General features: G+C 40.5%; 1 protein-coding gene across 4 annotated transcripts in view; it reads left to right on the plus strand.

Moving 5' to 3' along the window:
- The window catches only part of ARHGEF9 (Cdc42 guanine nucleotide exchange factor 9), a 217100-nt gene that overhangs the window by 146169 nt on the left and 56742 nt on the right, over window positions 1-14189 (plus strand). For all 4 annotated transcript variants that reach the window (XM_029241365.1, XM_029241369.1, XM_029241367.1 and 1 more), the window contains exons 5-6: window positions 7765-7997; window positions 13103-13232. In XM_029241365.1, the coding sequence (XP_029097198.1) occupies window positions 7765-7997; window positions 13103-13232 (363 nt within the window). The remainder of the gene's footprint in view (window positions 1-7764; window positions 7998-13102; window positions 13233-14189) is intronic.

Here is a 14189-nt window from a genome sequence, read left to right on the forward strand (position 1 = left end):
TGAACATTGTGGTACATGTCTCTTTTTGAATTATGGTTTTCTCAGGGTATATGCCCAGTAGTAAGATTGCTGGGTCATATGGCAGTTCTATTTTAAGTTTCTTAAGGAACCTCCTTACTGTTTTCCATAGTAGCTCTATAAATTTACATTCCCACCAATAGTTCAAGAGGGTTTCCTTTTCTCCACACCCTCTCCAGCATTTATGGTTTATATAATTTTTTTTAAAACATCTTTATTGGAGTATAATTGCTTTACAATGGTGTGTTAGTTTCTGCTATATAACAAAGTGAATCAGCTATACAAATACATATAACCCCATATCTCTTCCCTCTTGTGTCTCCCTCCCTCCCACCCTCCCTATCCCACCCCTCTAGGTGATCACAAAGCACCGAGCAGATCTCCCTGTGCTATGCGGCTGCGTCCCACTACCTATCGGTTTTACATTTGGTAGTGTATGTATGTCCATGCCACTCTCTCACTTTGTCCCAGCTTACCCGTCCCCTACCTGTATCCTCTAGTCCATTCTCTAGTAGGTCTGCATCTTTATTCCCGTTCTGCCCCTATGTTCTTCATGACCCTTTTTTTTTAGATTCCAAATATATGTGTTAGCATATGGTATTTGTTTTTCTCTTTCTGACTTACTTCACTCTGTATGACAGACTCTCGGTCCATCCACCTCCCTACAAATAACTCAATTTCGCTTCTTTTTATGGCTGAGTAATGTTCCATTGTATATTTGTGCGACATCTTTATCCATCCATCTGTGGATGGACATTTAGGTTGCTTCCATGTCCAGGCTATTGTAAATAGAGCTGCAATGAACATTGGGCTGCATGACTCTTTTGGAATTATGGTTTTCTCAGGGTATATGCCCAGTAGTGGGATTGCTGGGTCATATGGTAGTTCTCTTTTTAGTTTCTTAAGGAACCTCCATACTGTTCTCCATACTGGCTGTATCAACTCACACTCCCACCAACAGTGCAAGAGGATTCTCTTTTCTCCACACCCTCTCCAGCATTTATTGTTTGTAGATTTTTTGATAATGGCCATTCTGACTGGTGTGAGGTGATACCTCATTGTAGTTTTGATTTGCATTTCTGTGATGATTAGTGATGTTGAGCATTCTTTCATGTGTTTGTTGGCAATCTGTATATCTTCTTTGGAGAAATGTTTATTTAGCTCTTCTGCCCATTTTGGGATTGGGTTTTTTGTTTCTTTGATATTGAGCTGCATGAGCTGCTTGTAAATTTTGGAGGTTAATCCTTTGTCAGTTGCTTCATTTGCAAATATTTTCTCCCATTCTGAGGGATGTCTTTTCGTCTTGTTTATGTTTTCCTTTGCTGTGCAAAAGCTTCTAAATTTCATTAGGCCCCATTTCTTTATTTTTGTTGTTATTTACATTTCTCTAGGAGGTGGGTCAAAAAGGATCTTGCTGTGATTTGTGTCATAGAGTGTTCTGCCTATGTTTTCCTCTAAGAGTTTTATAGTGTCTGGCCTTACATATAGGTCTTTAATACATTTTGAGTTTATTGTTGTGTCTGGTGTTGGGGAGTGCTCTAATTTCATTCTTTTACATGTAGCTGTCCAATTTTCCCAGCAACACTTACTGAAGAGGCTATCTTTTCTGCACTGTATATTCTTGCCTTCTTTATCAAAAATAAGGTGACCATAAATGCATGGGTTTATCTCTGGCTTTCTATCCTGTTCTATTGATCTATATTTCTGTTTTTGTGCCAGTACTATACTGTCTTGATTACTATAGCTTTGTAGTATAGTCTGAAGTAGGAGAGCCTGATTCCTCCAGCTCCATTTTTCTTTCTCAAGATTCCTTTGGCTATTCAGGGTCTTTTGTGTTTCCATTCAAATTGAGAATTTTTTTTTTGTTCTACTTCTCTGAAAAATGCCATTGGTAGTTTAAGGATTGCATTGAATCTGTAGATTGCTTTGGGTTGTACAGTCATTTTCACAATGTGGATTCTTCCAATCCAAGAACATGGTATATCTCTCCATCTGTTTGTATCATCTTTAATTTCTTTTATCAGTGTCTTACAGTTTTCTGCATATAGGTATTTTGTCTCCTTAGGTAGGTTTATTCCTAGATATTTTATTCTTTTTGTTGCAATGGTAAATGGGAGTGTTTCCTCAATTTCTCTTTCAATGTTTTCATCATAGTGTATAGGAATGCAAGAGACTTCTGGGCATTAATTTTGTATCATGCCACTTTACCAAATCCATTGATTAGCTCTAGTAGTTTTCTAGTAGCATCTTTAGGATGCTCTATGTATAGTATCATGGTAACTGCAAACAGTGACTGTTTTACTTCTTTTCCGTTTTGGATTCCTTTTATTTCTTTCTCTTCTCTGATTGCCATGCGTAAAACTTCCAAACCTATGTTGAATAGTGGTGAGAGTGGGCAACCTTGTCTTCTTCCAGATCTTAGAAGAAATGGTTTCAGTTTTTCACCATTGAGAATGATGTTGGCTGTGGGTTTGTCATATATGGCTTTATTATATTGAGGTAGGTTCCCTCTATGCTTACTTTCTGGAGAATTTTTATCATAAATTGGTGTTGATATTTGTCAAAAGGCTTTTCTACATCTACTGAAATTATCACATGGTTTTTATTCTTCAGTTTGTTAATATGGTGTATAACATTGTTTCATTTTCATATACGGAAGAATCCATGCATTCCAGGGATAAACCCTACTTGATCATGGTGTATGATCCTTTCAATGTGCTGTTGGATTCTGTTTGCTGGTATTTTATGGTGGATTTTTGCATCTATGTTGATCAGTGATATTGGCCTGTAGTTTTCTTTTATTGTGACATCTTTGTCTGTTTTTGGTGTCAGAGTGATGGTGCCCTATTGAATGAGTGTGGGAGTGTTCCTCCCTCTGCTATATTTTGGGAGAGTTTGAGAAGAATATGTGTTAACTCTTCTCTAAGCGTTTGATAGAATTCACTTGTGAAGCCTTTTGGCCCTATGGTTTTGTTTGTTGGAAGATTTTTAATCACAATTTCAATTATAGTGCTTGTGATTTGTCTCTTCATGTTTTTTATTTCTTCCTAGTTCAGTCTTGGAAGCTTGTACTTTTCTAAGAATTTTACCATTTCTTCCAGGCTGTGTATTTTATTTGCATATAGTTGCTTGTAGTAGTATCTCATGATCCCTTTTATTTCCACAGTGTCAGTTGTTACTTCTTTTTCATTTCTAATTTGGTTGCTTTGAGTCTTGTCCTTTCTTTTTTTCTTGATGAATCTGGCTACTGGTATGTCAATTTTACCTTCTCAAAGAATCAGCTTTTAGTTTTATTGATATTTGATTTTTATCCTTTAACTTGTTAATATGGTGTATCACATTGATTGACTTGCATATATTGAAACAGTAGTTTCCTTCATTTCCTTTTCATTTATTTCTCATGTGATCTATATGATTTCTTTCCTTCTGCTAATGTTTTTTTTGTTGTTCTCCTTTCTCTCATTGCTTTAGGTGTAAAGTTAGGTTGTTTATTTGAGATTTTCTTTTTTCTTGAGTTAAGATTGTATTGCTGTAAACTTCCCTCTTAAAAACTGCTTTTGTTGCATCCCATAGGTTTTGGGTCAATGTGTTTTCATTGTCATTTGTTTCTAGGTATTTTTTGATTTCCTCTTTGATTTCTTCTGTGATCTCTTGATTATTTAGTAGTGTATTGTTTAGCCTTCCTGTGTTTGTATTTTTTACAGTGTTTTCACTGTAATTGATATCTAGTCTCATAGCACTGTGGTTGGAAAAGATACTTGATACGATTTCAATTTTCTGAAATTTACCAAGGCTTGATTTGTGTCCCAAGATATGATCTATCCTGGAGAATGTTCCATGAGCACTTGAAAAGAAAGTGTATTCTGTTGTTTTGGGGTGGAATGTTCTATAAATATCAATTAATTCCATCTTGTTAAGTGTATCATTTAAAGCTTGTGTTTCCTTATTTATTTTCAGTTTGGATTATCTGTCCATTTGTGAAAGTAGGGTGTTAAAGTCCCCAGTATGATTGTTACTTTCAGTTTCCCCTTTTATGGCTGTTAGCATTTGCCTTATTTATTGAGATGCTCCTATGTTGGGTGCATAAATATTTACACTTGTTATACCTTCTCTTGGATTGATCCCTTGATCATTATGTAGTGTCCTTTTTTGTCTCTTGTAATAGTCTTTATTTTAAAGTCTATTTTGTCTGTTTTGAGTATTGGTATGCCAGATTTCCTTTGATTTCTATTTGCATAGAATATCTTTTTCCATCCCATCACTTTCAGTCTGTATGTGTCCCTAGGTCTGAAATGGGTTGCTTGTAGACAGCATTTACACACGTCTTGTTCTTGTATCCATTCAGCCATTTTGTGTCCTTTGGTTGGAGAATTTAATCCACTTACATTTAAGGTAATTATCGATATATATGTTCCTATTACCATTTTCTTAATTATTTTTTTGTAAGTCTTTTCCTTCTCTTGTGTTTCCTGCCTAGAGAAGTTGCTTTAGCATTTTTTGTAAAGCTGGTTTGATTGTGCTGAATTCTCTTAAGTTTTGCTAGTCTGTAAAAGTTTTAATTTTGCCATCAAATCTGAATGAGATCCTTGCTGGGTAGAATAATCTTGGTTGTAGGTTTTTCCCTTTCATCACTTTTAATATGTCCTGCCACTCCCTTCTGGCTTGCAGAATTTCTGCTGAAAGATCAGCTGTTAAGCTTATGGGGATTCCCTTGTATGTTATTTTTTGCTTTTCCCTTGCTGCTTTTAATATTTTTGGTTTGTATTTAATTTTTGATTGTTTCCGTAATATGTGTCTTGCCATGTTTCTTGGATTTATCCTGTATGGGACTCTCTGCTCTTCCAGGACTTGATTGACTATTTCCTTTCCCATGTTAGGGAAGTTTTCGACTATAGTCTCTTCAGATATTTTCTCAGACACTTTCTTTTTGTGTTCTTCTTCTGGGACCCCTATAATTTGAATTTTGTTGCATTTAATGTTGCCCCAGAAGTGTCTATTCATTCTTTTTTCTTTATTCTGCTCTGCCACAGGTATTTGCAGTATTCTATCTTCCAGCTCACTTATCCATTCTTCTGCCTCAGTTATTCTGCTATTGATTCCTTCTAGAGTATTTTTCCTTTCTTTTTTTGTGTTCTTCATCACTGTTTGTTTGCTCTTGAGTTCTTCTAGGTCCTTGTTAAACACTTCTTGTATTTTCTCTATTCTATTTCTGAGATTTTGGATCATCTTTACTATCATTACTCTTAACTGTTTTTCAGGTAGACTGCCTATTTCCTCTTCATTTGTTTGTTCTGCTGGGTTTTTGCCTTGCTCCTTCATCTGCTTCATATTTCTCTGTCTTCTCATTTTGTTTAACTTAGTGTGTTTTGGCTCTCCTTTTCCTCAGCTTTGTAGTTCTCATTATTTTTCTTTTGCCCCCAGTGGGTGAGATTGGTTTATTTGCTTATGTAGGCTTCCTGGTGGATGGGACTGGTGCATTTGTTCTGGTTGGTGGAGATGGATCTTGTTTCTCTGGTGTGCAGGGCCACATCTGGTGTGGTGTTTTGTGGTGTCTGTCAACTTAGCATGACTTTAGGCAGCCTCTCTGCTAATTGGTGGGTTTTTGTTCCTGTCTTGCAAGTTGTTTGCTGTGGGGCATCCAGCACCAGAGCTTGCTGGCCATTGGGTGGAATGGGTCTTAGTGTTGATGAAGTCTCTGGGAGAGCTCTTGCTTATTGATATTACGTGGGGCTGGGAGGTCTCTGGTGGTCCAATATCCTGGACTTGGCTCTCCCACCTCAGAGGCTCATGCCCGTCATCCGGCTGGAGCACCAAAATCGTGCCAGCCACACAGCTTGGAAGTAAAGGAAGGAAAAAAAAGAACGAACAGATAGAACCCCAAACCAAATGGTAAAAACAAAACTAAACAGACAAAATCAGACAAAGAAATGTACCCATGTGCACACACACACACACACACACACACACACACACACACACTCATAAAAAACAAACAACCAAAAAACAACAAGAGCAGAAAAAGAAAACAAAACAAAACTACCAGACAGAACCCTAGGACAAATGATATCAAACCTAAAGAGACCAAATCATACAAAGATACATACACACATGCATTCACATAAAGAGAAAAAGGGGGAAAAATTAAAAATAAAAATATTTAAAAAATTTAAAATAAAGGAAGGTAACAACCAAACCAATAAACAAATCCACCAGTGATAACAAGCACTTAAAACTAAACTAAGAGAAACATAAAACCAAAAACAAATCAGACTTAGAAAGCAAACCCCAAGTCTACAGTTTCTCCCAAAGTCTACCACCTCAATTTTGGGAACATTTGTTGTCTATTCAGCTACTCCACAGATGCAGGGTTTTATCAAGTTGATTGTGGGGATATAATCCACTGCTCCTGAGGATGCATGGAGAAATTTCCCTTTCTCTTCTTTGTTCGCACAGCTCCTGGGATTCAGCTTTGGTTTTGGCCCTGCCTCTGCATGTAGGCCACCCTCAGGTGTCTGTTCCCCACCCAGACAGGAGTGGGTTCAAGCAGCAGCTGATTAGGGCTCTGTTGCTCACTCCAGCCAGGGAGAGGGAAAAGTATGGTAGTCAGAATTAGAATGTGGGGTGAGCCTGCAGCACCAGAGGCTGACATGACATTGCAACAGCCTGTGGTGCACCATGTGTTCTACCAGGGAAGTTGTCCCTGGATCATGGGACCCTGGCCATGGTTTGCTGCACAGGTTTCCACGGAAGTGTGGGTAGTGACCTGCACTTACACAAAGGATTCTTGGTGGCAGTGGCGGCAGTGTTAACGGTCCATGCCCGTCTCTGTGGTCCAATCTGATAGCTGCAGCTCACTCCTGTCTCTGGAGCTCATTTAGGTGGTGCTCTGCCCTCTGTGGGCACAAGGAGCAGGAATCCCCTCTCCTCGCACACCCCAAAACAGTGGTCTCTTGCCTCTCCATCTGATCCAGACATTTTCCCAGACTCCCTCCTGGCTAGCTGTGGTACACTAGTCCACTTCAGGCTGTCTTCACACAACCAACCCCAGTCCTTTTCCTGAGGTCTGACCTCCAAAACCTGAACCTCAGCTCTCAGCTCCCACCCCCCTCCCGATGAGTGAGCAGACAATCATCTTAGGCTGGTGAGCGCTGGTTGGCACTGATCCTCTGTGCGGGAATCTCTCCACTTTCCCTTCTGCACCCCTGTTTCTGCACTCTCCTCCATGGCTCTGAAGCTTTTCCCCCACCTGTTCCCACCAGTGAAGGGGCTTCCTAGTGTGTGCAAACTTTTCCTCGTTCACAGCTCCCTCCCAGTGGTGGAGGTCCCATCCCTATTCTTTTGTCTCTGTTTTTTCTTTTTTCTTTTGCCCTGCCCAAGAACATGGGGAATTTTTTGCATTTTGGGAAGTCTGAGCTCTTCTGCCAGCATTCAGGAGGTGTTCTGTAGGAGTTGTTTCACATGTAGATGTATTTTTGATGTATTTGTGTGGAGGAAGGTGATCTCCATGTCTCACTCCTCCACCATCTTGAAGGTCTCTTTTATTTATTTTTATATATGAATTTTTACAGGTTGTCTAATTCCCAAATAATTTCTTTATTATTAAATTATGAATCAATGTAGGAAAGATTGACATTATCATTTTTATATTTCTACATAAGTAGAGGGTCTGTTTTCCCATTTCTCCAGAACTTCTTTTGGAGTTCTCAGTAGCCTTTCCCTTTCTCTCTATCTTTCCTCTGCTCACAGCAAGATGGATTCTGGATATACTCTGAGTACTGTAACAACCACCTGGACGCCTGTATGGAGCTCTCCAAACTGATGAAGGACAGCCGCTACCAGCACTTTTTTGAGGCCTGTCGCCTCTTGCAGCAGATGATTGACATTGCTATTGATGGTTTCCTTTTGACGCCAGTGCAGAAGATCTGCAAGTATCCCTTACAGTTGGCTGAGCTCCTCAAGTATACCGCCCAGGACCATAGGTAAGGGATTGAGGGAGGCAGGAGTGAAGGAGAGAGCCTCCTCTACATGTTAATCCTTATTGAGAATGTATGTCCTCTTGTCTTTTCTGAATTTCTGTTAGCTTACATACACAATGGGATGATGACATATTCTTGCTTACCTCTGAAGACTGTTGTGTATATAAAGTGAGACAATGCTTATCAGTTGCTTATAAACTTATAAATCAATATATACACAAAATCAGTGTTCATCGTTATTGTACCACTTAGACACTACCCTCAGGGAGCTTATAGCCTGGTCCTTAGTCCTGAGTTCAGCCAAGTGAATCAACTGTTTATTCTACTCTGCTCAATAGAGTCAAATATCCTGGTAACAGACTGCCCTACTTGTACTGACCTTAGATTTCTTCTGAAAGGCTACACCCCTGGTCTTCTTTAGTCTTTTACACCCTCCTCTGCCTCATCCCAACTGTACCTTCCCCTTAGACACACAGCATGACTGGGGGAAAATAGACTTGAGACTTCCCCTGAAGTTTTCTCAAAGTTTTTCAGTATTTTCAAGAAAACCAACCCAAAAAGGACGAAGGAGCTTATCTTTCTCTGAATGGAAATGACACTCCTAACCCTCTATTAGTAAGGTATATGCTGGGAGTCATCTCCAACAATGGGAATGGTCTACAGTGAACCATCCCCTATTTTTTCACGTGCTTTGCTTCATGACCTAGAGCCCCCAGCCTATTTATAGCCTGCTTTTAATTCGTATTAAATCCGTGACCTTAGGTTTATTGCCCCAGCTCTCAGCTCTCTTCCTGATTGATCACTATAAGAATAAAGAAGGCCTTTGCCCAATTTCCCTTAGTTTCTGCTTGCTTCTCATCAGGCCTGCTTCGTACTTTCATTTGGCTCCACTGCCTGGTTTCCTTGGATCTGACTTCCAGACCTAGTTGCATAAGGCCATCGGTATGCGTCAGTTGTTTTTTTTTATGTCAAGCTTCTAGGCCAATCCCTAGGTTCATTTTTAAGTTGATGTTGTTCTTTAGCATATCATGGGTTATGTGCTTCAGTGGTCTGAAGCCCTGGAAAGATTTCAGATTTGAAACCAAATGTAGTAGCAGTGGACTCTCCCTTTGTATGAGTAACACCACCAGTGGTAACTCTGCCTTCCTTGCTCTGTTGGCTGTGAGCGAGGCAGGTATAGAAGGACCTTGCAAAGGAGGACTCTGTTCCCTTCTCCCTGAGTCTGTTTACTAGCTGGGGAATAGTGGGAGTACTAATTAGACATGAAATTTGGAGGTGACTAAATCTCACTTAAAAGATTTAATACAGCCCATTGCCAAAACTGAGTCCCAAGTTTTCTAAGGAGAAAACTTGTGAGAGCTAATAGGATATTAAAGAACCCCAACTAAAATATCTTAATATTTTAAAAATAAAAATGGAAAACATTTATGGCACCTAAAATGGAAAGGGCCTTAGAGGAAGGTCTTCTAGTCAGACTTATTCATTCTATGGCTAGACAGACTGAGTCCCAGAAAGGGAAAATGACAAAGAGCAAGTCTGTGGCAAAGCAGGGACACAAAGTATGGGCAGTGGTCTGGGAACCTAACTTTTTAAAGAGCACTCCAGGTGATTTTCATGCCAAGGAAGATTTGTGAGCCATCGTACTAGCCAGTCTGGAAGGCCTTTTCTAGTTCTGCCATCCCATGTTGTAATGAATCTAAATGACCTCCACAGGAATACTTCAAGGTGCTAAGTGACCAGAAGCAGCCACTATTGCACCTAAATCTCAGTGGAGCTGCTTTCAGACCAGTGGTTTTAAAACCAGTATATTTAAAGAGTGATTCTCAAATGTTTTTATATCACAGCTCATCTCCCACCTACTCCTGAGTGTCTGCTCTAAAAATTATACTTGTGGACTGATGATATTAACTAGGTAAATTATGTATTTACATAAATGTTTTTAAGAGCCCCCCAAGGACCAATTTTAAAGCACAGCCAAAAATTATGTTTGTCTTTTAGACCAAAGCAACCCCAGGGCCTTTTGGGTTTAGTGGGATAGCATATCTCCCTGGGATTTCCCATTCCTGTGCACCTTCACCTTGTGAGTGGAACCCCTGCATCAAGGCCTTCTTACCCTCTGGGTCTCTGGTCCCCTCTCCTTCCACCCCTAGGCTCAGGGGTGCTGAGAGAATGGCTCAGGCAGTCACGGGCTACATCAATCCCTGTCCTCATTTGGGGTGACCCATTGGGCCTAGCACTATCCCCAGGCCATGGGCCACTCCTTCTTGCAGGCCTCAGAAAGCTATATCAAGGTGATAGCTCCTGTGATGCATGCCAAAGTAGCTTGGGTTTGAAGGCAATTAGAGACTACTGCCAGGTTGAAGACTTAGGTCGATAGGTGTTCAGATAGGTAGGTCTGAAATGCAAGCAGGCAGAGTAGTCCCTGAGGGAGAAGATTAGGTGGATAGAGAGTGGTAAATGGAGAATAATACTACCATTGTTTACAGAAGGGTGACATGTCCCCAGCCCCCCACCCAACCTTGCTTAAGCTGCTAAGAAGAAAGACTACGAGAAGGGGGTTAGCTGACCTGCCTGGAACAAGACAATCTTGGTTCAGTCAGTCTCCTCACTAGGGTGCTTGGCTCAGACCTCATCTGGAAGCCTGAGGGCTCTGAGCAGGGTTCAGGCTAGACCACAGCTATTTACTTTTTTCTCTCACCCACTCCTAAAGCTAGTGGGGAAGGTTAGAGATGGTGACATACCCCCCTCTAACCATCGTGAGAAAGGCAGCCAGCTAAAAATGGCAAAGGTTGACTGACAGTATGGCACAGTGACAGTGATAAATTCATGGCTAAGTAGTACATGGGGTCAGGCAGAGGTAATAAGCATTCTCATGCCAGCACTGTCCAATAGGACTTTGTACAGTGATGTAAATGTTCCATATCTTTGTGGTTTAATATAGTAGACACTGGCCACATATGGCTATTGAGTACTGAGAAATGTAGCTGATGCAACTAAAGAACTAAATTTTAAAATTTTATTTAATTCTAATTAAATGTGGCTAGTGGCTACCATATTTGACAGTGTAACTCTATGCTTTACCTCCTAGAAAGTGGCTTAAGGCATTTTCCTGATGCTCTCAAATCAGGGAGGAATAGCATGGGAGACAGAAAAAGGACCTAAAGAACAGGGGTGCTTATTTACGTCAGCAACTTCTGCACTGCAACCACCCCTTCTGTCATTACCCTACCTTGCTTCTAAATGGCAAGCTCAGATAGTCTTGCCAGGGAAAAACTTTGACAGTTTTACAGAGCACAATAACTCCCCCACAGGTTGGAGCAAGTAACTGTAAAAGAATGAAATGTAACAGAAACAAATGTAATATTCTGTAGTTTGGTCTAAGAAATCAACAATTCAAGGACAGACTGAGAGACATACAGCTTCTAGACAGCATATTTTAAAGAAATTTAAGAAGTACTGGTTGATCATAAGTTCAGTATGAGTCAGAAGTGAGATCCACAAGAAAAACTGGTAACAGCTAACATTCATTAAGGCTCAGGATAAAGAGGTTTTGGTGTGCGTGTGTGTGTGTGTGTGTGTGTTAACAGAGTTGTCTTGAGACAGAATAGACTGGTTAGGATTTGTAGTGAGTATCCTGTCACTGTAGGTGATAAAATGTAGTAACGTTTGAAGACTATGGTCTGGCAGGTGTGCAGAGAACAGACTGGAGCCAGGGAGGCCAGCTAAGAGGAGGTGCTGTGTCTCATCTGCCCTAGCAGTTAGAACTCCCTTTCTTCTGTTCCTATGATTGGTCCACCACCCCACACCTCAATGTATTAGGGAAGAAAAAGACAGTTGCCCTGCTCTTCTTTTTCTCTTCTCTTCTTTCAAATTGGTGCAGGGACAGTGAGCAGGTTAGTGACCACAAAGCATGTTCAGCTTCTCTAAGGAAAAATTTGTTAAGACTGAACTGTAACTCATCCTCCTGCCTTCTCAACTTATTATTCCACCAAATGTCTGGGATCTAACTTTCAATCTTCTTTTCACAGGAGCCATTTGACTGGAAATTAGATCAGACAAACAGAGAAAACTGGGCAGGATGGTATAACATTCAACAAGTGGGCCATCCAAAGTCCCAGGAAAATGGGGCCTAGGATTGTACTTCTGGAGTTAGAGGTTTTGAGAGACAACCCATATAATGTCTATACTAGAGAAATGTTTGTTTTGTATTAATAATACTGCAGACATTTGCTGTGAGCCAAGAGTAAAACAGTTTTCATGGATTATTAAAACTTCAGCAAATTCTACTGTAATTCTCCCCATTTTACAGATGAGGAAACTGAGTCACTGAGAGGGAGAATGAGATTGTCAAAGGCCACACCACTAGTCAGTGACTAAACTAGGGTTTGTGTTCAAGGAGTCTGGCTCCAGTCTCTGTTCTTAGCCACAATGCTACATCCTATCTCTATATTGTATAGGAGGAAAGGTTTGGATGTTATTTTACAGTGACTTTGGGCAGAGTTCCCTAGAAATAGGTGCTAGAACAGATGGTAAAGTTCTCTGGACCATGCCATGTGTGAGGCTCCCTTCCTCATCCTTGGCTGGTTGTATCAGATAGGTACAAAAATAATGGCATAGCAAAGATGAGTCTGTTTCTCTTTCATAGAGAAAACGCCTGCAGGTAGGCAGTTTATGGCTGCCTTGCTGGCTCCATGATTATCAGAGACTCCTTCCAGTTTTCTCTTATCCTATCCTTAGGAGTATGGACCTTGTCCTTATGGTCTAAGATGGTTGCTAGAACTTCAGCCATCACATCTAAATATTCTTAAGCATCAGGTTTAAGTAAGGACCAAAGAAGGGCATGCTGTTTTCCTTAAAGGTAGTTTTTCAAAAGTTCTACCCAACATTTCTATTTACATATCACTGGACAGAACTTGATCATATAAGTCACCTCTTACTGTAAAGGAGGATAGAAAATGTAGTCTTTTGTACCATGTGGCATGGATTCTATCTAAAATCAGGGCTCTCTTGCTAAGTAGGAAGAGGAGAATGGATGTTAGTGTTGGCACCCAGCACATTGGTTCAATGGCACATTGACTCATCCAACTTGTAATTTTGTGTCTTCACAGTGACTACAGGTATGTGGCAGCTGCTCTGGCTGTCATGAGAAATGTGACTCAGCAGATCAATGAACGCAAGCGGCGCTTGGAGAATATTGACAAGATTGCCCAGTGGCAGGCCTCTGTCCTAGACTGGGAGGTAGGACCCTTACTAACAGGGACATTGGAGAGTCTGAATACCTTAGCCAGAACCTCACATCTTAGCCAAAGATGAGCAAAGAGTAATTATATTTGAAGAGCATCAGAAAGGATTTAGATTAGAGCCAAGGCAAAACTTCCTGCTAATAAGAGGTGTTGTGTACTTGAATAGCTTTCTAAGAAGGTTGGAGAAATCTCGGTTGCAATATTTCATTAGGAAAGGAAAGATTCATCTATTTGGGTGTTGCTAAGAAATAATTGGGTTGACTCAGTAGCCTTTCAAAGCTCTTTCAAGTCCTGGAATTTTATCACCACCAGATGAACACTTGGATAAGGAGTAATAGGTAATAATTCACTCCCAGTCACAGAGTGCAAGGTTGGTTCTCTGATGCAGGCCAGCCAACATACTTCTTCTTTTCCTCTTCGTGAGATCACCTCACCCTGACATATCTACTAGTTCTATCCAAGCCTGCACACTTCAGGCCACAACCATCATCCCTGCCCAACTGACAGGCCAAGTTCTGTTTTTTAATTATCTGCTTATAAAAATAATCCCTGAGCCTTCCATTCTATTGGAATTGGCCACGACTTCTCTGAACTCAGAAAGCCTTCACTAAAGCATTGTCTTCTGAGATGCTAACTTTCAGAGGATATACACAGCCTAACAAATAAATGGAGCTTTTGCCTCTTATGCCACTACTCTGTTGAAGTTCCTGAGGTGTCTGTTAAACAGAAAAAAGAGCTGTGAACTTTAAGGCCTCACAGGTACCTGTGTGTTAAGTACACTATTTATTGTTTCTCTCTTGTGCCCATCAAGAGAACCAGGAGTAATGACATTTCACATTTATCTCTCAGACCCAAGTTATGAAATCTGACAGTCCACAGCTAATATAACCAAGATAGTAGAGGCAGGACATGCTACCAGGGAGGAGGTGGCAATCTTAAGCTTCATGATCAT

This window comes from Monodon monoceros, unplaced genomic scaffold (assembly GCF_005190385.1).
Source record: "Monodon monoceros isolate NGI ecotype Baffin Bay Population unplaced genomic scaffold, NGI_Narwhal_1 Super_Scaffold_22, whole genome shotgun sequence".
Taxonomy (NCBI): domain Eukaryota; kingdom Metazoa; phylum Chordata; class Mammalia; order Artiodactyla; family Monodontidae; genus Monodon; species Monodon monoceros.